At 57.8% G+C, this 27,656-nt stretch overlaps 1 protein-coding gene across 5 annotated transcripts; it reads right to left on the bottom strand.

Annotated features, from left to right (window-relative positions):
* Positions 1-15: 15 nt before the first annotated feature.
* NR5A1 (nuclear receptor subfamily 5 group A member 1) lies at positions 16-25,174 on the bottom strand. 5 transcript variants are annotated; one of them, XM_072748634.1, is made up of 7 exons: positions 24,873-25,174; positions 21,178-21,294; positions 20,891-21,032; positions 18,331-18,956; positions 11,084-11,203; positions 9,305-9,452; positions 16-1,736 (listed from the first exon to the last, which is right to left on the bottom strand). In XM_072748634.1, exons 2-7 carry the CDS (start codon positions 21,277-21,279, stop codon positions 1,489-1,491), a joined length of 1,386 nt encoding a protein of 461 aa, XP_072604735.1. In that variant the 5' UTR covers positions 21,280-21,294; positions 24,873-25,174; the 3' UTR covers positions 16-1,488. The 5 variants fall into 5 exon arrangements, with proteins under 5 accessions (XP_072604735.1, XP_072604736.1, XP_072604739.1 ...); XM_072748635.1 differs by lacking the exon at positions 24,873-25,174 and adding an exon at positions 22,606-23,509; XM_072748638.1 differs by lacking the exon at positions 24,873-25,174 and adding an exon at positions 22,390-22,592.
* Between the last annotated feature and the right edge of the window lie 2,482 nt (positions 25,175-27,656).

Below are 27,656 nucleotides of genomic sequence, written 5' to 3'. Positions count from 1 at the left end.
GTACATAGGCAAAGGTAGCTGGAAACTAATTGCAAAATTTATTCTAGGGCTGCAGGGGCTGGGAGATTCTTAAGGGCACTTCTCATTTTGGGGTCATGGGCCTCTGGCCTTGGCAGGGGCACACACTTCAGAGGGCAGGGGTGGGGACCGAGACAGGGTGGTGGAAGGCAAGGAGGCATGGATGCCCAGTCACCTCCAACTGGACAGGCTCAGCACAAGCTGTAACGGCAACGTGAAAGCAGGAGAGACAGGAACGCCCAGGCCAGGGGAGAAAGGACAGCCAAGGCCTCTCCCTAGTGCCTGGGCCTGGAACGTGTTTTTCAGGACACAGGGCAGAGGAGACCAGGGAGCTGAAACCCAGCTTCCAAGCTTTGCAGCCAGGAACCCAAGGGGACCTGGCTAATGAGGGAGGGGCCTCTCTGCAATCTCCCCCATCTGGAGACCCCATACACCCTCCTCAAGGTCACCCATATTCCCACACACAGAGACTCTCAGACCAGCAGGGCACCCTACTATTCCTTTAAGGAGGGGTAATCAACAACTCTTCTCTGGATTGAAACAATGGTCCAGCATCACCCTTGGGGTACTTGGCATGCAGGTGTTTGGAGAGAAACCATGGGCTGTACCTGGCGCTAAGCCCCAAGTCCCAGCCTCAATCCTCAAATCCATCTCCTGCCCCTCCCCCCACATGTACACCTTTCAAAAAGTATCTAGATTACTAGATTAAAAAACAAACCCCACAAACCCACAAACCTCTTGACTACAGCCTTGCAGATACTACCAGCCTGGGCTGGCCGACTGTGGGTGCGGCTAGAATGTTCTAGCTCCCTGGTGGGAGAGGGATAGAAAGCTGATTGCAGTGAGATTCTTTTCAGATAGCATGTCAGAGTTCTCCCCTGCACAAGTCAGATGGGGTAGAAGGGCTGGGGGAGGTCTTTGTCCTAACCCTCCCCCCAGTGTCCTCTGGGCCCCACAGTGCATGACCAATTTTGCAAACTCAGTTACCCCTAGTTAACAAAACAGAGGGCTTCCTTCCTGGTCTCTGGGAGGGGGTTCTGGAGACCCCCTCTCCTCCCCCAGTTGATGCCCGCTCAGCCTCTCTGCTTCTGTTTCCCGGAGAGGGGAGAGACAACTTCTGACCTGAGGGACATTGAGGCCCACCAGAGAATCCCGAACCTCCTCCCTGGATCTGTGCTCCAGACTCCAGGACAGACAGCTGGGTGCAAGGGGAGGGGGAGGGGATGGTTAGCAGCCGCCTTCTTGGGGCACTCTGAGTAGCAAGCAAGTGCCAGTGGGGCCACCCTCCCTCAGCCAGGCCCTGTCCACCCTCACCCACCTTCCCAAACACAGGGCTTCAGACAGCTCAGGGGCAGGGGCTTACAGGGTGGGGCTCCTGGATCGGCAAAATAAAATCAACCATCTGGAGGGCCTTGGGGGTGGCTGCAACCCCCCACCCTGGCCCCGGTCCCGGCCCCACCCAGCCCAGGCTCAAGTCTGCTTGGCTTGCAGCATCTCGATGAGCAGGTTGTTGCGGGGCATCTCGTTGCCCAGATGCTTGTGGTACAGGTATTCCTTGGCCTGCATGCTCAGTGCCCGCACCTCCACCAGACACAGCAGCAGCTGCTGGAACTTGTCCCCGCAATGCGGGTAGTGGCACAGGGTGTAATCAAGCAAGGCGGCATTGGCCTTCTCCTGAGCATCTTTTACCAGGCTGTGGTTATTCAGGAACTTCACGTCTGCAAAGGGAGGAGCTCTGTCACGATCCCCAGCCCGTTACACCATCAATGGTCACTGGCAACGCCAACGTCCCTATAAGCACCGAAGATAGGGGCGGGGCGCTGCCAATGTCAACAACACAACCAGTCCTCCCACCACCACCATAGCACCATCACCATGGCTGAGGAACACTGCCAGCAGCATCAATCACCGAGATTGACAGTCTTGTGTCCCTCCCAAATGTGGCCACTTCCACCACCATCAACCAAACCACAATCACATGTCACCATCATTATTGCCACTATCACCATCACACTGGTCACAATGAATAACTCCATTGTCTCCAAAACCATGCCAACCTCACCACGTATGTCCCTGGGCATGTGATTCAGCTTCTCAATTTCCTGCAAAAATGGTGACAATAGTACCTTCACCAGACTGTCGGGAGAATTCAGAGACTTGGCAGGTGGAAAGTGCTCAGAGAACAGTGTCTGGCACATAAGACCAGTGTGTCACCATTATTACCCCTACTTCTCACATAAGAAGGCCAGTGTGTCACCATTATTACCCCTACTCTCAACACTCAGGTCTTAATCTCATGGTCATGAGTTCAAGCCCCACATTGAGCTCCATGCTGGGCATGGAACCTACTTAAAAAAACAAAAACAAAAAAACTTGTCCTGTTGCCATCATCCCCGTGGCGGTCAGCAGCAGCACCATCACCAGACGAGGCCCATTGTGATTACAAAGGTCCTATGTCCCAACTGCCAGGCACAGGCGCTGGTGACCCTATTCTAGAGACCGACAGGCACTCCTTTGGTCTACCCTGCAACCAATCAAGAGCCTTCCAGTACCCCAAAGAGATTGTCCCCTGGAGCCATGGGGCACACAGATGTTCACTGCAGCACCATTTATGGAGGTGTACCCCAGGAAGTCCCATGCGGTGGACACAAGTAATGGAGCAGACATGACACAGAGCAGATGGACAGATCTTTAAAAGCATAGAGCAAAGTGGAAAAAAAAAAAAAAAAACAGAAAAGGAAGATCCAGGATGAGATCTACAGGGCAAAGCCGTCTACATAAATTAAAACTGCTGGCACAGAAGCATGCATGTTATGTAAGAACAGGGACAAACAAGGAATCCAAGTTAAACGTGAAGGTTTAACTTCACGTTTGAAAGTGAAGTTAAAATGGTGGCCTGTGGGAGGGACAGGAGGGCAGTCAGCTCTGCGTGGACCAGTGGTCAACTGTGCCAGGGACAGAGGAGTATAACCAAGGCCTCCTGCATACCCAGTGGTGGTCCAGTGAACACGCCAAAAATAAAACATCTGTGGGGTGAGGCTGATTGGGGTTCAAATCCCAGTCCCACCATTTAGGGGCAGTGGCTTTGTGCTCTGTCCCCTCCTGAGCTGCAAGGCGTTCTTCCTCTATGAAAGGGGCGTGCCACCTTGCAGGGGTAAGAGCTTGGGTGCCAGCACATGCACCCAGGGGCACCTAGAAAGGGTCCATTTCTTGTCACTCTAGTCCTCATCGCTGCTTGGCAGGTCTCCCTCAGCTCCTGGGCAGCACCTCTAGCTGGTGCCCAGCACAGCGGCCAAGGTTCAACAGGAATCCACAGAATTGGTACCCCATCCCCAAATCCAGCCCGGCTGGCCTGCGATACAACACCCAGTGGTTAGAAAGTGGTCATCCATCCACTTCCTCTCTGCCCCCATCCCCACCAGCCAGCCCTGTGGCTGCGGGGGAGTCTGGAGCCTAGCATGTGCAGTCCTTGGCCCTTCTAATCCCTCTTAACACCCCCTGCGCCAGGAGGGCTTGATGCTCCTGGCAACCCTGATCCCCAGCCGCCCCCAGTGCGCCTGCTGAGGCCTGTGTTGTCCAAAGTTGGATTTAGGGAAACCCGAGCTGGTCCCAAGGCGTATGGCAGGATCTGGCCCCAGTCCTCCACACAGCATCCCCCTCTCAGGCCCCCTCAACCTCCCTTCAATAAGGGAGTCAGGGTTGTTTTTTTCCTCACCTCCCCAAGATCATCATTTGCCCATAAGACACCTTCATGCCAATTAGAAAAAAGTCCCCCTTTGTCCACAGAGAGAGTATGGCAAGAGGCATTCAAGCTGGATTTCAGCCCCTATTCAAGCTGGATTTCAGTCCCTTGTGCAGTGAACAACCTGTTCAACGGTACATTGCAGCCTTCCTCCTTAGCCTGGACTACTCCAGATACACTCAAAGGTCATGGGGAAGGCCCCACTCTCTCCGAAGCTGAACTCCTAGGCACAGGAGGTGACTACGGGCCCCATCCCTGTCCCAACCTCTTTTCATCCCATGAGGTCCTGTCTACCTTCACCTCCCACCCCCACTTGCCCATCCCCACCTCCTCCCCCACCCACCCCAGGCTGGGCAATGCTCCTGACATTGTCTTCCAACAATTCACAGTAGGAGGCTGGGGGTCCAGAGAAGGATAGGGCTAAGCTGAAGGCCACACAGCAGTAAGGGGGCCCAGAGGAAAGAGCTGGCGGGGGAGGAGGTTGGGCTAGGATGCTGCAGTAGAGGCAGGAGTGGGAGTGTCCCAGAGCCTCGGCTTTACCAGGATTTACTGTTCTCCTCACCGAAGGGTACCAGGGACAATGGGGTGGAGTTCAGGGGGTGGGTGTGGCACAAGGACAGCTCTCAGGGCCGCCCCACTCCTAGCAGTTCTACGGCTTTCAGCTCTCTGCAGACGAGCCCCCCAGCGTCCCTGCGTGGTGGGCTACAGGGCTGGGAGAAGCAGCACTGAGCGGTGAGCCCCAGTGACTGTAATATAAGTGCTCCCAGTCTCCCAGGCACCCGCCAGGCACCGGGCACTCGCTCAGCTAATCCCCACAGACACCCAAGCAGGCAGGAAAGGGCGCCCCTGAGCGCAGAGACAGTGGGGTGTGCCGAGGACACCCAACAGATGACAGAGTCTGGATTCAACCCCAGGTCTCCTGGCTCCAAAGCCCGATGGGTAAGCACAGGTGGGGTCAAGCTTGGACATCGATTCCGAGAGCCAGGATGTGAAAACTTTGTTTCTTCCAATCCAGGAGTCCTGCCCCAGGGCCCCCACCCTGGGAGCCTAGGTTTCTGAGGCTACTCTGGGCTTCAGACTCCTCTTCCTCCTTACCCTGGGGGAGACCACTGTCAAGTTGTGCTCCTTTTCCTGCCTACCCGCACCCCGTCTACAGGGACCGTCGTGAAGATATTGTGGGGTAACAGGTGTAACAGAGCCAACATCCCACTGCACACCAGGCCTTTCTTCATTGGACACAGGAGCAGGGGGTCATACAAACCCGGCGGTTCTCCCTTCAAATGCCAGGGGTTCAAATCCCAGCTCCACCACCAACTGGGTGATCCTGGGCAAGGCCCTTCCCCTGAGCCCTTTACTGTCATCCGCAAAACAGGGGCAAATGCATCTCCACCCTCACGGGCGCCCAAGAACCGGACCTAATCTGCGCACCCAGCCCTGGGCCCCTGGACGCTGCAGCTCGGAGACGGGCACTGGGGAGAAAAGCCTGGAGTGCCCCCCACCCCCAGCCTGCTCAGCTCCAGCAGTCCTGGAGGGGGGAGGTGGGAGAGGGCTGGGAGATGGCACCCCCACCTCGGAGAGCAGCCTGCCAGCGTTGCGGAGCTGGGGGCCCCCAGGTTCTCAGAAAAGCCCCCTTTTCACGGTTTAATTGAATATTTGAATAATCCTTTCATTCCAGCGAGGCATAAAGAATGTTGTCCCAATAGCGGTGACTCAGGCAGGCGCCCCCGCGCACAATGGCCCCTCGAGTGGGGCTGCTATTCAGGCCGCCTTTTGTTGGCGCGGAGCAGTGGGTAAATTGCAAACGCTTAAGGGAATGCTACGGCGGCAGCCTCAATGGGAGTCAGGAAATCGAATGTTAGGTCAATCCATTAAGCTTCGATTAAGTCCTCGGCGGAACAATGCCAGCCGGGCCCATCTTCATAAACACCGCGATTGCCAGGAGAGAGGCACTAATTTTAATTAAACCTCCTTACCTGCCTCCACGCCTGCCGGAGACGGCTATTTAGACGCCAAATGGCATCCTTCTGCGGAGGCAGGCGGGAAGGAGGCGCTGAGGGGGCTGCAGGCAATGGGGTGGGGTGCAGTGGGGAGGCGGCTGTCACAGGAGATCCAGCGGCCTGGCCCAGGGAGGTGCCCCTAGGGTGATGGCCAGGGTGCCAGCTGGAGGTCTAAGGGCAAGTGGCCATCCCTCTCTGGCTCCAGGTCCCTTGGGGACCTATCCCTGGGCCCTCGGGCTGGGGAACATGGGAGAGGCTCTCCCCTCCCACCTTCCAGACTCCGGGCAGCTCTTCCCCTTCATCTCGCCCAAACTTGTCCACTTCACTCCAGCCCCAGGACTCTGGGCTGCTGCCTGCCATCCTTCTCTCATGCTGCTGCTGGAAGGACCTTGCTAGAATGCAGATTCGATCATGTTACTCCAGTTGAAAAGCCTTCCCAAGGGAAGGGTCAAGGTCCTTGGCCTGGCATTTGAGGCCTTACAGCTCAGTCCCTGCCTGCCTACCTCCCAGCATCCGTCCACCTACTCCCTGCCCCACAACCACATGGAACTTCCAGGATTCCCCATCCCTTCGCACACCCCATTGCTGCTGCTCGCTTTGTTTCACCTAGAACACTCCTACTCGGACTGCAAGGCCCAGTGCAGCCCAGTCCTTCTCCAAGAAGCCTTCCTTGATATCTTAGGTGTGGCTGGTTTCTTTTCTTTGGCCCAACCCTGATCACACTGGACTGCTCAGGCTCCTCCTGGAACTCGGAACCTGGAACCTGGAACCTAGAACCTGGAACCTGTCCGCCAACAGCCTATTTGGCTCACCTGGCATCCTCCCTTACTGTTCTCCCAGGAGCTCAGGCAGGCCCAGGCACCGGGCCTTCTCCTCCTCCCCTCGTGGACTCAGCCTCACCAGAGTTAGTTTCTGACCTGCTGGCTGGGCGCTCCCCCACCCACCTCAGCCAGACCCACAGCCCTGTGACAAGGCACTGTGCCAGACACAGCATGCCATAGAGATGGAGACTGACAGGTTCATTCATTCACTTCATTCATTCATTTGCTCACTGATCGTAATGAAGGTTAGAAGGAAAACAATACCGATGTACATTCCAAGAGGCCAGGCCCCATACTGACACCGGGGGAATTCCCTCATGAAATCCTCATAGCAAATTAAGGATTATTTTGATGAGCATCTTCCAGATGGGAGAACAGAGGCTCTTGGAGAGAGGGGAGGGACTTGCTCTAGGTCACACAGTCCAGATTTAGAATCCAGGTGGTCCATCCCTAGTCCGCATTCCTGACTACTGTTCCGCCCTGCCTCGCAGGTGTACACACATGCATATATACATGCACACCCTCTCTCCTGCATCCCACCCTCCAGCCTATGCCAGCCAAGCACTGGAGATAGCCCCTGCCTCAGGCCCCCAGCTGCCCACTCTGGAGAACAGAATGAAGACTAGTGAGAAGGAGGGGCCGGCACTCAGGCTTTTGAGCGTGGCCACTCACCCTGGCCAGACCGAGAGAAGAGGGCCGGGCTCTGCTTTGCCGTCCTTACACTCCATACAAGGAGGAGCCCTGGATTTATGGCCTGGTGAGGGCCAGAGGTGTGCTGACCCTGGCAGTCCCCAGCACCCAGGACTCTGTTGGGAAGAGAGACGGGGGCTGCAGGGGTATGCCTCGGGCCCTGGGGAGTCTGGAAAGCCAAGACATGGCACCTGCTTCACAGGGAGGCCTGGCCAAGAAGACTGGTGGCTGGCAGCCCACCATCCATCCACCCACCCCTCCTCTAGACCTCCTGAAGGCCTCTTGATGGTGGTCAAGTCAAGAACTATTGCCTCACACATCACCCAGACCACCACAGATGCCACACTCCTAATTCTATACGCGCTCCAAATCTCTCCTATCTCCAAATCTCCTCTAACTCTCCAGTTACAGATCCTTTATACAACACGATGTGTAAGAAGCCGCCAGCCCATGAGAGTTCATGGTCTGCACGTGCGTGAAAACAAAGGCACCAACGCAAAGGCACAAAGATTCACAGAACTCCTGGAGTCTCCACACCCCAAACCACACACAACCACTGGCCAAAGCCAGTTACCGGAGCTTGGCAGCTCACAAAGACAAGGGGAGCCACCAGAGGCAAGAAGGAACATCATCTCCCCCAGCTGTAGCCAGCCTGGCCCGGGCCCCCGAGGCCCCTCCACAGGCTCCAGGCCACTGCTCCTAACTGGCTGCCCAAGATTCTGTCCCCGCCCCGCACCATGGTTGTCCCCTACCAAGCCCTGCAGCCTTGCACAGAAGCCCTCCAGCTACCAGCCTGCGGTGCCAGAGTCAGGAGACCAGCCCATATGGCCATAGCCCGAGGACTGGGCTTCCCACAAGCCGCACTTCATCAGTTACCCCTCCCTGCCCAGCTCTCCCCACCCTTGGGCAGGCACTCCCTTGCCAGACTGGGGCTATGATGTCAGCAGCCACCAAGATGACATCTGAATCCTGCCCCCTGTTCTGACCTTCCATCCCATCCGCACTTCTGCTGGACGATATATCCCTCCCGCAAACTCCTACTCATCTTCCAGACCCCATTCAAAATTCCCTCTTCCAGGAAGCCTTCCAGGCAGAGCCCTTGCTCCCCACTCTGGGTTCCCCATCTCTCTGTCCCCGCCCCTGATGAAGGCCTCTACTGGGCTGGGAGCCACCTGACAGCAGGGGCTCGTCTGTGTTCACAGCGTTGCTGGACACAGCCAGGAGGCACCAGAGATGGCTTGCTAGGTGAGGGAGGACAGGAGGCCGGCCGGGGAGAGCCCCGAGGAGGGTGGAGGCTGCGCGGGTCAGGAGGGCAATGAGAGGGAGACCCTCGGCTCGGGGGCTGCCACCTCCCTGGGTTACTTTCCTCTTTAGCACTCATCACAGGATTCTAGGCCGAGCATGTCAGTAACCATTTCATTCATCTCTATAGCCGACTAATGACATCATGCTTGTTGTCTTTCTCCTGAGAAGGTCAGCTCCATGACAATCCAGGTGTGGGACTTTTCCTGTTTGCCTTGTGTCTCTAGGACCTTGCAGAGCACAGAAGCTCAGTAAGAGGTTGTAGAGTGAATACATGAGTGAGTGAACAAATGAATGGGTAAAGGTTCTGGGGCCCCCCCACCATCTCCTCAAGCAGGGAACCGGGAAAACAGGGCCCCCAGGATAGGAGCCAGGGAACAGAGAGCCTGAAACCCCACAGGTGTCTTTCTAGAGGTGGCCTGGGCACTCTTTTAGGGCTTCCAGCCAGGAATTGACCAAACTCTCAGGAATCCTTGTCCCACAAAGGGCAAATCTTAGGCATTGTCTTGGTCGTCTGTACTCCCAAACCGAGAAACTGAGGCCCAGAGAGGAAACAGCTTCCATTTGAAGAGCCAGGCCTGGGCCAAGTCCCTTTAGACCCTTACTCATCGTAGGAGGAGTCCCTGCGCCACCAAAGCCCCCACCCTAGGGCAGACCTCACGTCAGCCTCTGGGTGCCGGGCCCGCCACCCACCTTGCCCCCTCGCCGCCCCAGGCCGGGCCAGGCCCACTCACCGAGGCTGAAGAGGATGAGGAATTTGAGGCAGACAAACTCCTGGCGGTCCAGCTGCAGGGCGTGCAGCTGCAGCACCAGCTCCTGCGCCCGCAGGACTAGGCTGTGCAGCAGGGAGCCCGCCTGGGCCGCCACCGTGCTCATCTCCACCTGCACAGGCGGATGTCAGGGTCAGGGAGCACCCAGCAGAGGGCCCGGAGTGGGGGGGTCAGGGGCTGGGGGGTGGGGTGCCCATCCTTGGAGCTGCGCCAGATTGGGGTCAGCATCTCCTCACACCCCAGAAACCCTCCAAACCCCACAGCATGGGCCCCACATGCTCAGAGCAACTTATGTTCGGTGGTACAAGTGGCTTTTGTGTTTTGTGTGGTACAGGGAGCAAACACCACGTCATGCTGGGTGTTGTGGAGCAGGGTCGGGGCAGGTGTGCCTGGACATACATGGACACAGCCACATGACTGCCCAGGTCCCCACACACCCACACGTGGGCACTCAGACTGAGGATGTGGTCACACCTCGGCTCACATTCACACACACTCAGAGGGCAGTCCACCCATTTCATAATGTGAACACACGTACACACACGCCCTCATATGGTCATATCACAAGGTAATGAGACAGGCACCCATGTATGAGCTCCCACACAAGGTGGCAGGTAGATCTCACCACCACACACTTACAATGTGTGGAGATATCTGTATAATAAAATATAGGTATGCACATGCACACACACACACACACACACACAGGACATCCCCATGGTCTCAGAGACTCCAGCCTGCGTGATGACATAGGCCAATACCAACACGCTTTCATACCTCAGACTCTCCTATCTGCATTCACAGGTGGTCTCCAAGTCACACCCTGGAGACCAGCAGTCCCCTGCCCTGGATGTCCTGAGACACCCAAGATAAGAACTGAGCATGAGGACCAAGGGCCCGGGTTGGAGACAGGGGATGGGGAGCAGGGCCTCGGCCTCCAACCTCCACCCCCACAGTGCCTGCCAACCACTCTTCCTCGTGACTCCCCCTTGGGAGCGATGCTCCTTCCACCAGCCTCGACCCTGGCATCAGCCTCTTCTTTTTCTCCCTCCTCCCCTCCATGTCTCCCACACCTCCTCCCACCAGTTGGGGGGTCCTTCTCCCAGGTTCCCAGCATTCCACAGTGGCCTTGACTTCTTCACCCCCCATTTTGCCCCCATGGTATGCTTCCTCAAGTACAATCTGAGTGAGCCTTTCCTCACTTAAAGCTACTGTTGCTCCCTGCTTGATCCCAGGAGTTCCCAGCTCATATCCTAGTGCCCCAAATTCCCTGCTGGGGGGTGCAAATTCCTTCACTTGCTCCTTTATTCATTCAGGATTTAGGGCCTACCTCCAGCCTTTCTTCTTACCCCTCAGGGCTCCTGGCCCCCCAAATCTACATATTAGTGCCCATGTACCAGCAGCCCCTGGTGCTGTTCTAAACACCCTGTGCGCCTTCACCCATGTTGTCCCCTCTGCTCTGGTGGGGTGGAACTGCCCCCCCCCTTTTACTACCTTTTACTACCTGACCAACTCCTATTTGTTCTTTCAAGACCCCCCACCTTCTTCAAGAGCCTCACTTGACCCTCCCCACATCCCTAAGCTGCTTCCCAGGGGCTGGTTCCTGTCAAGGCCAGGAACACAGCTGGTCAGAGGGAGGTCAGGCATGAACTGGAGGAAGGGCTGAGCCAGCCCCAATTCTGGGCTCAGAATTCTGGAAATATGCTTTAGGACAAGGCACAGGGCACAGTAGGGTCTGGTCACCTCCTGCCCGGTGACCAGCAGGATGCTGCCATCCTTGCCATGTTGGATCTGGCGGTAGATGTGGTCAAACACCAGCAGCTCACTCCAGCAGTTCTGCAGCAGTGTCATCTGGTCAGCCACCTGGAGGGAAGAGGCATGTGTGGGTCCGGGATCCAGCCAGGTCTCTCCCTCTCCCAACTCACGATTCAGAGGCTCACTTGGATATGTGACCCGAGCAAGCCACTTCACCTCTTGATGCCCTTTTTGCCTATCTGCCTACTTTGTCAAAGTGTAGCAAAGATCAAGTAAATAAATAGATAGATGATAGATATAGATAGATAGATGATAGATAGATACATGATAGATAGATAAATAATAGATAGAAAAGATCCAGTGGAAGTGCTCAGAACTCAGCCAGGGTTGGCTTCGGGCCCTAGCTCTCCTCCGACAAGCTGTATGACCTGAAGTAATTTCTAAAGCCTTCTGAGCCTCGGTTTTCTCCTCTGTGAAGGGGGCAAAGCATCAGAAGGTGGTTTGGCACATACTGAGCACTTGATAAATATTAGTGGATAATGTTCGTGGAAGTAGTTTGTGAAGAACTCCTTTAAATGTGAGGGAAGAGGGATCCCTGGGTGGCGCAGCGGTTTGGCGCCTGCCTTTGGCCCAGGGCGCGATCCTGGAGACCCGGGATCGAATCCCACATCAGGCTCCCGGTGCATGGAGCCTGCTTCTCCCTCTGCCTGTGTCTCTGCCTCTCTCTCTCTCTCTGTGTGACTATCATAAATAAATAAAAAAAAAAAAATTTAAATGTGAGGGAAGATTATTATTAATTTTAATCTTATGCTCATTTGGCCTGTAGTCACATCTCTAGCAGCCTCAATAGCTCAAAAAACAAGTCATGAAGAGCAAACACAGGGCTTCCCCTGGGCCTTATACAGAGCTTTCAGGCTCATGGAAAGAAAGGAGGGCCCTCCTGGCCTGTGGTCCAACCCAGAATGAGCAGGTGGCTGGCAATGGTTCGTCTGAAGCAGAAACAAAACAAAGAAAGAGGCGGGTTCTGAATACCCAGGCTGTAGTCAGGGCACCCAGTGCAAGGACAGGGACTGCCTTTGTGTGGGGTGTCCTTCCACCCTGGAGGGTCACTAGCATGGCAAGAATGGACACTCGTGACAATGGTGAGTGGGACTCAGGACCATGGGATGCCAGAGCCTAAACGGCCCTCAGGGATCATGCCCCTGGCCCAAACTGCTATTTTTTAAATGAAAATCTACTGCCCAGAGAAAGTGAAGGACTCTCCTGGGATCACAAAGAGGCAGAGCCAGGCCAGAGCCACAGCTGGCCTTCTCAGTCCACAACCCTCTATGGTGACAAATACTGCGCTCTCCCAGGCGTTCAAAACCACACGGGGCACTGCAGATCATCTTAGGGAGACGGGATACAGACACCAGCCCCTCTCAGTGTCTGCGGCTCATTAGCAGGCCACCGTCTACACAGCAGGTACTTCCTGGGCACCTTCCCGGGCCCTGCCCCATGATAAATTCAAACTATGATAACTACTAGTTGTTGCATTGCAGCTCCATGGTACAGCTGTTATTCCGAGTCTATGGAGAGAAGACACCCAGAATAGTCAAGTAACTTGCTCAAGGTCACACTGCTCTGTCTGGTTCCAGATCCATGCTCTAAACCACCAGGGATGGAAGAGGACCCTCTCTGGCCACCCAGGAATTCATGGCATGCCTGTTACCTCCCCCATGAAGCTCTCCCCAACCCCTCCTCCTTCCACAGTGCCCTCACCATCCTCTGGATGTGGCTCCTGCACCATCTAATGGCACCCATTTGTGCCTCTGTCTTCCCTAATAAATATGGGGTCTGAGAAGGCAGGGCTGATGTCCACTTCATCTCTGGGCTCCCAGAGGAGGGGGGTCAATGAGCAACTGATGAACAGATATCTGCTCCCAAGACAGGCACAGAGAGCCTAGGAATGATCCCCAACCCCAAGGGCCAGAGAGATCCAGGCAGCCTCTGGCCTGAGGGGAACTGGCAATGCCCACTGAATAGCTCTCTCTTCTTGGGGTTAGAAGCCTCTTCCTCCTTCCTGTGCCTCCCCCAACCCTGGGGGCAGCCTGGGGCCCGCCCCCCTCCTTCCCTGTGCCCCCCACCCTGGAGTAGCCTGGGCCTGGCCTCAGGCCGGCTGAAGGAGTGAACAAGTGTACATAGAGCAAGTGAGCAGCTGGGCACACAATCAGGCCTCCCTCAGTCCTCCCCTGCCCACTGTTTCCATGGCCTGCATGGCTGAGAACAAGAGGGAGGGCCTGTCTCGGTTCTGCTTTGAGTTGCCAGCTTCCCATCTTCCCTTGTTCACCTCATTCTGTGTCAGAAAGTGCTTCTTCGAGCGCCCATACTGGCAGAGTGAGAAGCCCAGCTAGGGGCCCTGGTCTCAGCCACAGCTAGCCCTGGATTGGTGCCCAGAGAGACTGGGACCTGGGCAAGGCTGAATCACAGACATCTCTCCCATCTCCCCTCAGGAAGTGGCCAATCCCCAAAGAACCACTGGCAGGAGGCCTCCCCCCCTAGTTTCTGAGGAGAAAGGCCAGGCTCGGCGAGTGGTCGCAACTTGGCCCATTCTCAGCAAGCCCTGGCCTCCTCACCCCTGTCCAGTCAACATTCTGCCCATGTTACACATACGGAGACAGAGGCTTCCTAAGGTAACCACAGGGAGCTGGGCTCTGCCCCCAGAGATCCCCAGGAAGTCCTAAGGCCCAAGAAGAAGGTGTCTGCCGGGAGTCAACTGGCCCACCCTGGGCGACCCAGATGGAGGCAGAGCAGGCGGGAGGACATGCAGCGCTGGGCTCTGCCCACCCCCATTGGGGCTCTTGGGCCTGGCTGAAGGAACAGGGTGCTGGGGAGGTGGAAGAGTGAGAGATAAGACGGAGAATTAGGAGATAAGCAGGCTGAGCTTCGGGTAGAAAGCAAGAGGGGTCACAGTGACCCAGCTGGCCAAGCCCTGGGAGCAGACTCTGTACCCAGACCTCAGACCCCAGGGGTGGGGGCAGCCCTGCCCACGGGGCTGATAGGGTCGGCAGGGCAGAGAGATGCAATGTTGGCTAAGCCTTGGTGCCCTGTGGCCTCCGTTTGAGTCCCGACTCAGCCACATATCGTCCCCTGCCCTGATTTTCTGTCCTAAGAAATTGGACAAATAAATCCTCCCTCCTTTGGTTAGAGAAGACATATGAGCGATCACAGGGGTGTCAGTTGTGAAGGGCTCTTGGGACCCATGGTTGGCTCTCCTGCCCCAGCTGGAGTTCCCATCTATCCCCAGCCAAACAGACTTTCCACTTGCTCTTCCTCTAGATGGACAGATGGACACATAAAGACACCAAACTCCAAAACACCTCCCACAGAGATGAGTGCACATGTGTGCATGCATGCGTGGCATGCACACACACAAACATACACACACATACCCCTCTTTTTATTTCAAAGAAAACCAGAAGGCCCTAGCTGCCAGCCCCTCTCCGCAGGAAAGCAGGTGGCTAAGAGGCTCACTTAACCAAAGAGGGTGGTGTTCACCTTCCTTAGCTTTCTCCCTAAGCAAAGGTTCCTCCTCTGCCCTCAGACCTCCCTGGCACCTGGGGAACAAGGACATTTGCAGCAGTCCCAGCCCTGGGGTCCCTCATTGGCCTGGCCTGTCTGCGCAGCCCACCAGCCGCCCACCCCTCCTGCTGGGCTGCCATAAATCTTCCCGGAGCCTTGACACTTTGCAGCCTGCCCGGGAGGAGGGGTATTTATGGGTGCCGAGCTGACCTCCCTCCCAACAGGGCCCCCTCTGGAGCCCCCTGGGGTCTGATCGGTCTGGCAGCCGAAGGCCAGCGGGCTCTGTAATTCTCCAGTGGTTGACATGCCACAGGCCGGCCAAGGTGCCCCCCTGGCCGAGTGGTTGGCAGGCCCTCGTTTGTCAGCCCGGGACTGACAGAGTTACTGCTGTTTAAATGAAACCATATATCTGAGCAGTTAAATCTGTTGCCAATCGGGGGCCTCCAAGTTGGATGCTGAGGGTGAAGTAATGTCAAGATGGGTCATTAGGCACTCCTGGACCTCACCTCCCCCTCCTTGATTCCTATCTGGTGTCCTCCCAGCCTGCCCTTCCTGGGAACTGTTCAGAAAGGCTGACTGCCTGGGCGGACACACGGCCCTCCACCAAGCAGCGGGGACAGGTGTTCCTGCTACCTCGCTGGTACAGAGTTGCTTTATAAGTCCTGGGCAAGGTGGCCACCCGTCTTCTCCTGGAATGCTAGTGCTCAGGGGAGCATGGCTATGGCCTATGCTTTCTCACTTCTCTGGGCCAGGCCTTAGTACCATCTGCAAGTAATGATTACAGGGGTGCAGCAGCAGAGAGGACAGGAGGGAAAAGCCACGGCTCCAGCCTACCAAACACTCCTGTGTGCTGTGCCCTGTGTGAAGCTCTTTACCTGTCCTGGCTTGCGAATCCTTACAACAGCCCTATGAAGTGGACGTTATTTCAACTCCTCTTCTTTTATAGATAAGGAAACTCCAGCCCAGAGGAGTCACTTGCCCAGAGTCACATTCATGGCAAGTGGCAGAGCCGAGACAGAGCTGGAACTTGAATACAAGCTTCTCCAATTCTGGTCTCTGTCACTGACTTCTGTGCCACTGTCAGATCCAACACACCAAGACTGCGTGAGATGAAAAATAGAGATAGAGGGACATCTCAGCCGGAAGAGAGAACAGAGGAGGAGAACCCCAGGCTGGTAGCATCCCCAACAGCTTAGCAAAGACCTCAGGCCTTCCCCTGGGTAGCGAGATGTCATCAGCATCACCAGGGGCTGAGTGGCCTCTAGGGAGAGCTAAGGCTGTGTGGTAGGAGCCCTCCCTGCCCCAGGATGTCGGGCCCCAGCCAGCCCTGGCAGGCTGTGCATCACATACCACCAGAGGACCCTCTCTGGACACAGAGAAACACCTGAAACTCCCTGACACATGACACCTTTTCACACTTCTAGGCCTTATTCTATGCTGTTCTCCCTTACTGGAATGTCTTTAACCTTCTCAGACTGCTTTCTGGAAAGAGAGAGATCAAAAAAGCCCCTGATTTCCTTAGATAGAGACTTTTGCACTCCTGCCTGGCCCCCACTGGTCCCCTTCCATTGCTCTCAGAGCCTTGGGCAGCCTGCATCGGCATCATCTGCATGCCTATCTGTTTCTTCTCATAGCCTGGCTACATCCTGGGTCCAATTCATTTCAATATTCCCACTGCCCAGCAAAAGTGCCGAGCTCTCGGAATGAGAGAATCCCCCACTTCTGCCTGGAAGTAGGGGGGTGGTGAATGGCTACCAAAAGGGAGAAGAGGGTCACTTAGCACTACTCCCACTTTCCTGCTTTCCCACTTCTGGCTTTGCAAACAGACACTAGCCAGGGCTTGTTAGACCAACAAGAAAGAAGTTCCACATGGCTGATTAGGAGGCCCTCTAAGGGCTGGGCTGGTACTTATCTGCAAGGCTCCTTTACAGAGAATGGTAACCATGGTTCATATTCCTGGGCTCGACTCAGAGGTTCTGGGAAGGGGAAGCAGGAAGGTTTGGACCACAGAGAAGCCAGAAGCAGGAAAAAACACTCAGCAAAGCTGGGACAAAAGCCCTTCCCATCCTGCGTGAAAAACCCCAAGAGACTAGGAAGGCGGCCAGAGGAAGTGCCCTGCCCCTGGATCCAGGGTTCTGGAAAGCCAGGAATGCTCTGCTCCTCCTCCCCCCAACACAGGGGGCTCATGGGAAGTCTGGAGGGGAAGCTGGCAACCAACCCAAGGGTCCTGGGGTCCTCATCCCCAACCAGGGCCTCCAGCCAGGACTAAAAGGCAGATGGGATTGTTCAAGGCCCTGCCTCTTGTCCCAACCATGAGGTTGGCCTAGAGAGGGGGCAAGGGTGAGAAGTCCCATCCTGTGGCAAATACATGGCCCATCCTCAGACCCTATGTGGCGGAGGCAGGAATCATCACCACCAATTCTTGACTCCCAGGGTAACCCAGACGCCCTGCCCTGTGATGACCACCTCCTATCTTGTCCTGCCCTGTGCCCAGCCCAGGCGGGCAGTGCCCCCGGCCCATCCGGCCACATGCCCCTGGAGGAAGCCCAGGCGTCAGCACTGACAATGCTGCTCAAGGCTGCAGTGGCCCCAGCAGGGAGGGCAACAGGCTCTGCTGTTTATATCCAGCCCTGGAATAGCCAGGGAGGCTGGCCTGGGAAAGCCAAACACCCACCAGCCTGGACTAAAGACCATCTATGCCCAAGCCAACCAGGGCTGGGCCTTGCCTGGGCTCGAGGGTGCCTCAGAGGTTGCCAGAGCACCCTGTTAACAAGGAGCCAGGGCCTTAGGGGGGCAGCTTCCAGGCCTTGGGCCCACCAGGCAGGATGACTGGGAACCTCTTCCCTATCTGGCCTGTTTCTCCTGCTGCTTTCTTGCTTACTTTGGCTGCAGGTACTTTGACCCAGGGGAAGGAAAGCCTTGGGAAAAAGGAAGACTGGCTCCTTTGGGAAGATCAGTAACAGGGCCCACAATCGCCCACCCAGCCCCCACTGCCCACACAGACACACGGACACACACACGTGAGAGCAACCATCAAGCACAAGAGATGTAGAGAGACAGCAAGACCTTTCCCCGTAGGTGGGGAGGAAAACGTCCACAAGCATTCCAAACTCTGAGATACGAAGATACACCCCGCCCACCAGGACATCTGAGGCTGGCAGGAATTCTTGGCCTCTCCAAATGTGAAGACAGGATCGGATTGGTTGTGTCCTCTTCTTGACACTGGGCTGGGGCAGCCAGAGGCAGCTTCCAAAGGACTCAGCTAGTCATTCAGGGGAGCTCAGGGTCTCAGGGGAAGTGAGAGAAATGCCTGCAAAGACCCTCACCAGATGAGAAACGAACAGAGAGCAGAAGGGCTAGAGAAACAGAGATGCAGAGAGACAGCATACCAGGGAGAAAAAGACAACAAGAGAGAGAGGCAGAGATAAAAGAAGCTGAGTCTGTGACAAATACAGACTCAAGAAACAGAAGGAAAGAGAGCAGGAGAGGGGAGGGAGAGGGGGAAGGAGCAAGGATGGCTGTGATGGACCAGAAACACCTCTTGGTGTCCCCCAGTGTGCCCCCATACTACCTGAGGCCAGGGCAGGGGAGGAGGACAGCTCCTGGGACAGAGGGTTGGGAGCCAAGAGAACACCCCAGCCCCAGCAGCCAGCCAGGTGGAAGGAGGGACTCACCTCTAGCTCTTTGAAGACCATGCACCTGCGTGCCCAGTCCACGATGGAGATGAAGGTCTGGTCAGCCATCCGGCACAGGAGGCTGAAAGGTGCAGGCTGGTCCGGGCGGCCTTTGGCTGGTTCCTGCAGACAGCCCACAATGCGTGCCCGCACCTGGTCCTCATCTGGCTCCAGCTGCAGCAGCTGCAGGATGAGCTCGGGCACGCCCGGCCCTCCGGAGAAGGGCTCTGGGTAGCCATAGGGCGGCCCCGGCTGCGGGGGACTAGCATAGGGCTCTGGGTACTCAGACTTGATGGCACGGCCAGGGAAGGTGGGATAGAGGTAACCGGCCAGTGGCCCGTGGGCGCTGGGCACAGCCATGGGCAATGCTGGAGCTCCAAAGTCGCCCAGCGGCCCAGCAGGTGGACCAGAGGCCAGGCCCTTGGGCTCAGACGCATGCAGGCCAGGGGGCAGCATGTAGTCCGGCGGGGGAGGCGGTGGGGCAGGCACCCCCATCGGAGGACCCGTCTCCAGCTTGAAGCCATTGGCTCGAATCTGTGCCTTCTTCTGCTGCTTCAGGGCACGGTCCCGTTTGTACATGGGCCCAAATTTGTTCCGGCCACCCCGCATGCGGTCAGCACGCACAGCTGTGGGCAGAAGCAGAGGGTCAGCTGCACCATAACGCCACACTCACAGACCTATCCCAAACGAGGTGTCGCCTCCCCCGTTCAATACCTCTTCATGGCTCCCACTGCCCACGGATGAAGTCAATCTCCTTAGCCTGGCACTCCCAGGTCACCCTTTACAAGACCCCATGTTCTTTCCACTCCCCCTTAGCTGTTTATTCCTCCATTTGGCACGTTTTCTTCTTCCTCCAACCTGCCTTTGTTATTCCTTCTGCCTCAAACCCTTTCTTTTTCTCATGCCTGCCAAACACCCAGCCCTAGGGCCACCACCCCCAGAAGTGTTCCTAGATTCATCTGGGCAGAACCCACTGTCCTTGCCCCAGACGTCCTGCCTCTTGTCCACTGTCGTCCTGCTGAGTGGAATCATGCCATGTGACCCAGGCTGAGAGTTTCTGGGGATTCAGCAATAGGTTCAGGTGCCTTGAACAAGGCCGAGCAGGGAGATGGTGACAGGAAGAAGGTCCTTGTCAGCCTTATTCATAGCACCAAGTTCACTCCCCAGTGTCCAGCTGCTTCGTTCCTGACTACCCGACTCTGCTGAACCCCTACTACAAGATGACTCCGGCTTCCTCCAGGGCCTTCAAATGTGACACTGAATTTAGAGCTGGTCAGGGTTCTATGCTGGGAGAAGGGAACTCCCTGGCTGACCAGATGTCCCTCCACCTGGCCAAGGATGTGTCACCAATTGGACCCAACAGGTGCATCTCTGCAGCTGCAGTGTGGCCCCAGCCCTTGCTCAGACAGGACCCCACCCTGAGCTCGAAGAGAAGGGAGAGAGTAGGAGGGAGAGGGGGGTGCCTATCAGGGAGGTGTCTTAGGATCGGCCAATCTTCCTGCCACAGGGGTGAACAGCCCAGCTCTGCTCTGTCAGGCTCCAGCAGGGTGGCTCTGCTACCTTCAACAACCGTCTTCTGATCCAAAAGGACCTGGAGCTGGGGACATCGGGACATTTCCCCTCTTGTCTAGGAGTCCCTCCTCTGGGTGGCAGGACTTGTGGTCAGCAGCTCTCAGAGCCACTAGGGGCTTTCTACATTGTTTAAAAACTTTAGCCAACAGCTGCCTGCCCTGCACACAGCCCCGCTGTGGCCAGCAGGGTGGAAGCCTGAGACTGTCCACCCTCGGCAAGTTTGAGTTTTTCCTGCTGAAACCTTTTTCCTCCCCTCTGGACTGAGAGGTGGGAGGGATGGGGGTGGGAAGGCAAGGATGGGCTTGGGTCCTCTGGAACCAATTGTTCCGCCTTCCCTCACCCTCCCAGGACCCTTCCAAGAAGGACTCTCACCCACAGAATGAACGACCCGAGTGAAATTTATGGACAGGCGGGCTGGATGAGTGAAGGCTGTGATGATGGACACATAATAACACGATGATGATGATGATGATGATGATGATGATGATTTGATGATGATTTGATGATGATGATGATGATAGCATTTCCTCTGTGCTAGCATTTTGCACGATTCCCTCACACTGACTGGTCTACTTTTCAGATGGGGAATCTGCAGCTCAGAGGCTTTAAGGAGATTGATTACCCAGTGTCAATCGGCCTGGGAGTGGTGGCACTGGGACTTGAACTCTGGCAACGGTACTAAACCCCTTGGCTCCAGCTGCTGTTGGGTGTCAGTGGGGCTGCTGTGAGTCTCCTTGCAGAAGGAGGTGTGCGGAGAGAGGGTCGTCTCCCCAGGATTCCCTTTCCGGTGCTTCTGGACCCTCACCAGACCGAGCCACTTCTCACCCCTGCCCTGCGGAGACCCGGCCCTGACGTCGCAGGAGTTGCCCCCCGCGGGCTCCGGAAACCTTAGGAGGGCCACGGTACCGGCTCTCACTCTGTCTCCCGCCCGCGACCCCCGTCCCCGCCGCCCGAGGTCGGCGGCCGGGGGCTGCGGCGCCGCGCACACCTTCCAGGCGCATCCCCACGGTCAGGCACTTCTGGAAGCGGCAGAAGGGACAGCGCTTGCGCTGCGTCTTGTCGATCTTGCAGCTCTGGCTCTCCGTGCACGTGTAGTGCTTGTTGTTCTGCACCGTGCGCTTGAAGAAGCCCTAAGGGCGAGAGCGGAGTGAGCGCCGGAGGTGGGCCCCGGACCCCGCGCCGCCGGCCCGAGCCTGTCCGTGCGCCCCGCAGGGCTTGCCCCGCCGCGCGCCCACCCCCGAGCGCCGGCCCCGCGCCACGCCGCCGCCCGCTCACCTTGCAGCTCTCGCATGTGAGCAGCCCGTAGTGGTAGCCCGACACCTTGTCCCCGCACACGGGGCACAGCTCATCCAGGTCCTCGTCGTACGAATAGTCCATGCCCGCGGCGTCCGCCTGCGGAGGGAGGAGACGGGCAGCGCGCGCGGGACGCCGCGGGCAGCGCCGCAGATGCGGGGCGCGGGGGGCGCCCCCACGGCGCCGCCCCCCGTCTCCGCGCCCTGGTCGAGGCCGCCGGCTGCCGGGCACCCACCGCGGCGCCCCAGCAGCCCGCCCGGGGACGGCGGGCGCAGCGGCCCCGCCTCGGCCTCCCGCCCCGCGCCCCGCGCCCCCCGCCCCCTCCCCGCGGCTCCTCCGGGTGGTCTGCGGCGCGCGGGATCCGGGGCCCTCGGGCTCTGGGCGCTCGGGCCCGGATTCGTTCGTCTGACGACAAAACCCCGATTCTGAGAAAACGGCTCGGCCGCGGGCAGATGCGGGCGGATGCGGGCGGAGCGGGGCCGGAGCGGGGCCGGAGCGGGCCGGGGGGGGGCCGGAGGGGGCCCTGCGTGCTCCGGGGACCCGCAGGGCCGAGGGAGGCAGCGGCGGCGTCCGGGGGAGACGCAGAGGTGCGGCGGCAGCCAGAGACGCCGACGACGCTGCCTCGCGGGGCGAGAACCGGGCGGCAGAGACCAGGAAAACCCGAGACTGACGGAGGCACCTTGCTGCCGGGCAGAGAAGCCCCGGGCACGGGACGGACAGAGGCCGGGGGAGATGGAGAACGAAAGGGAGCCCGGTGAGAGGCACAGAGAGCCCGGGGCCCCGGCGGACACCGGGGAGGCAGACGCGGAGCCAGCACGGCGGCGGCCGGGGGCGCGGGGCCCGGCAGGGACGCGGCGGGCGCGGAGGGGGACACCGAGACGCCGGGGAAAACCTGGAGCGGCGGAGGCGCCCAGCGCGCGCGGAGAGCAGCCGGCCGCGGGGCCCGAGCGCCGAACTCGCGCCGCCACACGCGGAGCTTGCAGCCGCCGGGCCCCGGGCCGGGAGAGACAAAGCCCGCCGCAGCGACGGCACCGGGAGGCGCAGCCGGTGCCACCGCACCCGGACGTCGGGCGGAGGGGCGCGGCGGGGCGACCTCGGGCGGAGAGTCCAAGTCCCAGGGACGGAAGCGCGCAGAGCCGGGGCCCGGGAAGCCAGGAGGGGCGCGACGGCGGCCGCGGCCCGCCCGGCGCCCACCTGGCGGCTCCTGCGAGCGGCAGCGCCCCGCGTCCCGCCCGCGCCGAGCCCCGCACCTCCCGGCCGCGCCGCCGCCGCCGAGCCGCACCCGGGCGCAGCGCCGCCTGCCCGCGATGACGGCCGATGGGCCGGGGGCGGGGAGGCGGGGGCGCGGGGCCTCGGAGCCCCCCCAGCCTCCCCACCCCGTGCCGCCTCCAGGGCCGCCCCGAGGCGCACCTGGGACCCGGGCCCCTCCGCCGCCGACGCGCGCTGCGCGGACCCGCCTCGCAGGGGCCCGGAGCCGGCCCCTCTATATCAGCGCGTGCGGTATCCGGGGGCGGAGGCCGGCCCGCGCCCTCCCCCGCCACCGAGCCTGCCTCGCGCCTGCACCCTCACCCTCCCGGCCCCCCATTGCCAGCCCGAGCGCCTCGCAGTCTGGGCGGGAGCCGGGCGCCTGGGAGCCTCGAGCCACCCAGGAGCCACCCAGCCGCGAGCCTCTGCGCGCGGATCCAGCTTAGCCGTGGCAAGGGCCACGCCGGGGGCGCTGGTCGTTTCACAGCGTGGAAGCGGGTGAGGCCGAACGTGGGGGCCCACGGCCAAGGCACGGGTTCAAGGCTAGAAACCGGGTTAGCCATTGGCCCTGCCGCATTTCCTCACTGAAGACTTAAGCAAATGTACCCACACCGCACACAGCACACACCGCACACCGCACACCGCACACACGCACGCACGCTGATCCTCAGTTTGCTTATCTGCGAAGTGGTAATGATGGAATGGTGCGTGGACTTCCCTGAGAACGGGCACGCCAATGAACCGAAGTGGTGCTGGCAAAACGCATGCCTTAGCACTGCGAAAGCGACCAGCAGTACCCAGCTGGGAGACCTGGGCCAAACCCTTCCTCCACCACAGGCCTCAGTTTGCTTGGCCGGAAATGGGAATCCTCCGAGGTTGGGCGAGGACCTGAAGCCATCAAGGGCGCGGGAGCTAGGAGACCAGAGGAACCCCTCCCCCCCATCACGTGCTGAGCTCTTACCCGGGCTGGGGGAGGGGAAGGGAGAGTCCGGCATCCCCGGGACAAAGGGGACCCCTGGCTGGGCCGGGCCCAGCAATTGCTCTGGGTGCGGAGACCGTACCTGGTCACTCTCACTTTTCAGGTGAAAAAATTGAGACGAGAGAAAGGGGCCTGCTCTCGTCTTGCCCCCGCCCCTCCGCGAAGAACAGTACTCAGACCGGCGAGGCCAAAAAGCCAGGATCTTCACCGTGGGGTGGGGGTGGGGGACCGCAGTTAGGCACCCGCAGCGACGCTACCGCTACCGATCTGAAGGCTCTGGACTTGGCCTGGGCCCCCGACCGGAGCCTCCCCCAGCCGGAGCCTCCCCCGCCACCCGGCTTGTGTCGGCACCTTGCTCCTGCCTGCCGAAGCTGGAGACCCCGCGCAGACCCTTCCTGCTATCTTACACCCAGCGGAACAAAGAATGGAACAGGCAGCCGGCTTGCTGTGCAGGCGCGGCCAGGTCGCAGCCCTTCTCTGTGCCTCAGTTTGCGCGTGCAACGGAAAAGTTCAGCCCTACCGAAGGGAGTCTGCAGTTTCCGTGAGATGCTGTGGGCGAATTTTGGTGAGAAAGGAGAGAGAGCCGAGTCCAGTTTAGCGGAGGACTCCCAACATCCCAGCCCTCAGAAACACTAGCCTTTGCAGGAGCTGGAGGTGGGGGACTAGTGCTCCTTCTGAACAGCTCTCCATCTGGGAGGGGCCCTCAGACGGTGGGAAACAGGAGCGGCACCACCTCTGTAGGGGAGTGAAGGGGCTGGAGGAGGGCTGGAGTGTACCAGACACGGTTGAGGAAGACTCAGGCAATGTAAGCAGGAGTGTGGCTGGGACTCCAGGTGGTCTAGGGGGCTGGGCTCAGAGCCCGATCCCCCCCCCCCCCCCCCCGCCACTTCCATCTTACCCCCTCCTTCTCCAGAGGCTACACTATCCCAGGTTGGGAGCTCTGAGGCTGACCCAGGCTCCATTGCACCCACCCCCACCCACATGCCCAGGGAGCAAACATCCATCTGCACCAGCCACAGAATGAGGACTGACACAAGGACATCAGGGACAGACACACAAACCCATACAAATCCATACAAATCCGTGGAGACAACACAGACGCACAGGCAGGGAGCCTGAGAGGCCCCAAAGACAGGCCCAGGGACCATGGACACATTCACAGACTGCTAGGCTTGGGCCAACACAGTCCTGCGAACACTTGGCCGCCCATAGACAGCAGGACACCGCAGAACCCATGGGGCCTGTCCCCAGAGGCCTAGCTCCTCCCAGTCAGCTGTCCAGGGAAGAGGGGGTAGCATGATGAGAGGGTAGGTCAGGGGCAATCGCTGGCCCCTTCCCTTTCCAGAGCAGCGGGCACTAGTCACTCAGAGCGGGCAGCGGCCGGCCCAGGCCGCAGGGAGGCACTGAGGAGGGAGGCTGGCCATTAGAGGCCTGGGCCCGGGCCCTCACTTACGGAGCGGAAGGAGAGCTCTCACGCCGGATGAGGGTGGACAGTGGGCACCAGGGATCCGGGGGAAAGCTCCGGCAGCCCAGGTGGGGCAGTGGTGACCGTGGGCACACAGGAGCTCCTTCACGCCACGGCGGGCGGCAGGCGGACAGTAGGCTGGCCCTGTCCGGCCGTCCTCCTCCTCCCCGCCCTGGGGGGGGGGGCGGCCACCGGAGGCCCAATTGGTCTCTGCCCCCACGTGACTCTGCAGGCCTCTCTCCTTCTTTGTTGGTGTTTCTCTTCATTTAGGTCTATTTTTTTCTTCTCCTAAAAGAAAAAAAAAATACCCCTATCTATCTGGGGGCCTCGGTGGGGGTGGAGGCCAAGGCACTCTGGAGGCCTTGGCCAGCTGGCTGTTCCAGGCCGCTGTGGGAGCCCAGAGGCAGGGACCCCATGTAGGCGGTTAGGCAGCCCCGCTTGTTAGTGACTGGGTGGGAGTGGGGCCTGATTTATGGGCAGCTCCCCCACCAGGCCTGCAGCCTGGCCTCTCTCCCCTTGGATGGCTACCTCCCTGAGTCTGGCCTGGCGGGGTCCAGCCTGGCCCAGACATGGGAGTGGAGTTAGGTCGGGCTGGAATGGAGGCAGGGGCATGGATGACTTGATCAGGTGGCTCCTCTGCTTTGGCTTGATCTTTTTTACTCTTCCAGAAGGTGATGAGAGAAAGAAGGGAATGGAAGGCAAGCAGGTGAGCTGACTAAATACCTCCCGTGTGCATTCACGTTGGCTGCTCTGAATGTCACCATCTGCTGGGGGCTGCTGATATTCCCAGCGGATGGCTGAGAAAGTGGAAGCTGGGCTGAGGCTGCCTCCAGGCTGCCTATAGTGGTTGCAGGTGGGGCCAAATGGGTCGCTAGGCCAGGATAGGGCAGGGCAGAGGGCAAAGGATTTTGCCCAGATTGCTCTGCCCTGCACCCCTCTGTTACATGACAGAAGGACATCATTCTTTGTGCATTCCTTCACTCATCTCACATTTACTTAGTGCACACTAGATGCCAGGCACTGGTCCAGGCATTGAGGAAAAGGGAAGAAGTCTCTATCCTTGGACAATTTACCTCATAGGCATTGGTCCTGGGGGTTGGCAATAGGCACTGAGGGCCATGGGGCAATCAGTGTTGAGAGCCCACAGCACACCCCTCCATTTGAGGAAGCAGGCCCATCGTATGACATCTCACTTATCTGGCTTGGGAGAGGGATTTTCTGGATAACTGAAGTAAACTATATCTAAAACCTAGTGTATCTTCCTCTTGTGCCACTTAACACATTTTAAAAAAAGATTTATTTATTTCAGGGGCACCTGGGTGGCTCAGTCAGAGAAGCTTCTGCCTTCGACTCAGGTCATGATCCTGAGGTCCTGGGATGGAGCTCCCTGCTTAGCAGGGAGTCTGCTTCTCCCTCTCCTCCCTCTGCCTGCCACTCCACCTGCTTGTGCTCTCTCTGTCAAATAAGTCAATAAAATCTCAAAAAAATAAAAGATTATTTTAGAGAGAGTCAAGAAAGAGAGAGAGCACAGGGGGAGGAGCAGAGGGAGAAGGAGAGACACAGACTCCCACACTGAGCGTGGAGCCCCACGCTGGGGCTCCATCTCACGACCCTTGAGATCATGACCTGAGCCGAAACCAAGAGTTGGTGACTCAACTGACTGAGCTACCCAGGCGCCCCGACACATCTTTTTTTAATTGCAAAAATACATACAAGACAATCTTATTCACAGTCAACTAACTGATTGTACGGATTAAATATACAGTAGTCCCCCTTATCCGTGGTTTTGCTTTTCACTGTTTCAATTGCCTGTGGTCAACCAGGGTCAGGGAGTAGAGGTCTCGTTGTGACATGTTATAAGAAGGTCAGCACACAGTAGCCTCATGCTACCTCACAGTGCCTCTGTTGTTCGCCCCACCTCTCATCAAGTAGGTGTTTTATCATCTCACAAGAAGAAGGGTGAGTATGGTACAAAGTATTTTGAGAGAAACCACGTAACTTTTATTACCAGTATGTTATTATAATCGTTCTGTTTTATTATTAGCTATTGTTATTGTGCCTAATTTATAAATTAAACTTTGTTATAGGGCTATATGTATAGGAAAAAACATAGTGTATAGTTTAGTATTATCCATGGTTTCAGGCATCTGGTGGGGGTCCTGGAACTCATCCTCTGCCAACAAGGGGATTACTATATTTTCATTCTAATTTCTACCTATGACATAACATATAACTTATTTCCCAACAAGCATAGCTGCATAATTATGTCTTTTCCACCCATTGAAGTTCTTTTTTTAATTTACTTTTTATTTCTTATTTATTTACTTATGATAGTCACACAGAGAGAGAGAGAGAGAGGCAGAGACATAGGCAGAGGGAGAAGCAGGCTCCATGCACCGGGAGCCCGACGTGGGACTCGATCCCGGGTCTCCAGGATCGTGCCCTGGGCCAAAGGCAGGCGCTAAACCACTGCGCCACCCAGGGATCCCACCCATTGAAGTTCTTATAAGTGTCTTTCTCTTGCATATGACTGAAACTAGTCTCCCCATTATTTTTAAGTTTGGATTTTTAAAAAAGATTTTATTTGTTTATTCACGAGAGACACACAGAGAGAGGCAGAGACACAGGCAGAGGGAGAAGGAGGCTCCCCACGGGGAGCCCAATGTGGGACTCGATCCCAGGACCCCAGGATCACACCTGAGCCAAACATAGATGCTCAACCCCTGAGCCACCCAGGTGCCCCTAGTCTCCCCATTTTAATGCAATGATTTT

This window comes from Vulpes vulpes, chromosome 2 (genome assembly GCF_048418805.1).
Source record: "Vulpes vulpes isolate BD-2025 chromosome 2, VulVul3, whole genome shotgun sequence".
Lineage (NCBI taxonomy): Eukaryota > Metazoa > Chordata > Mammalia > Carnivora > Canidae > Vulpes > Vulpes vulpes.
The sequence above is the reverse complement of the archived record's forward strand: the minus strand, read 5'-3'. Positions and strand labels throughout refer to the sequence as shown.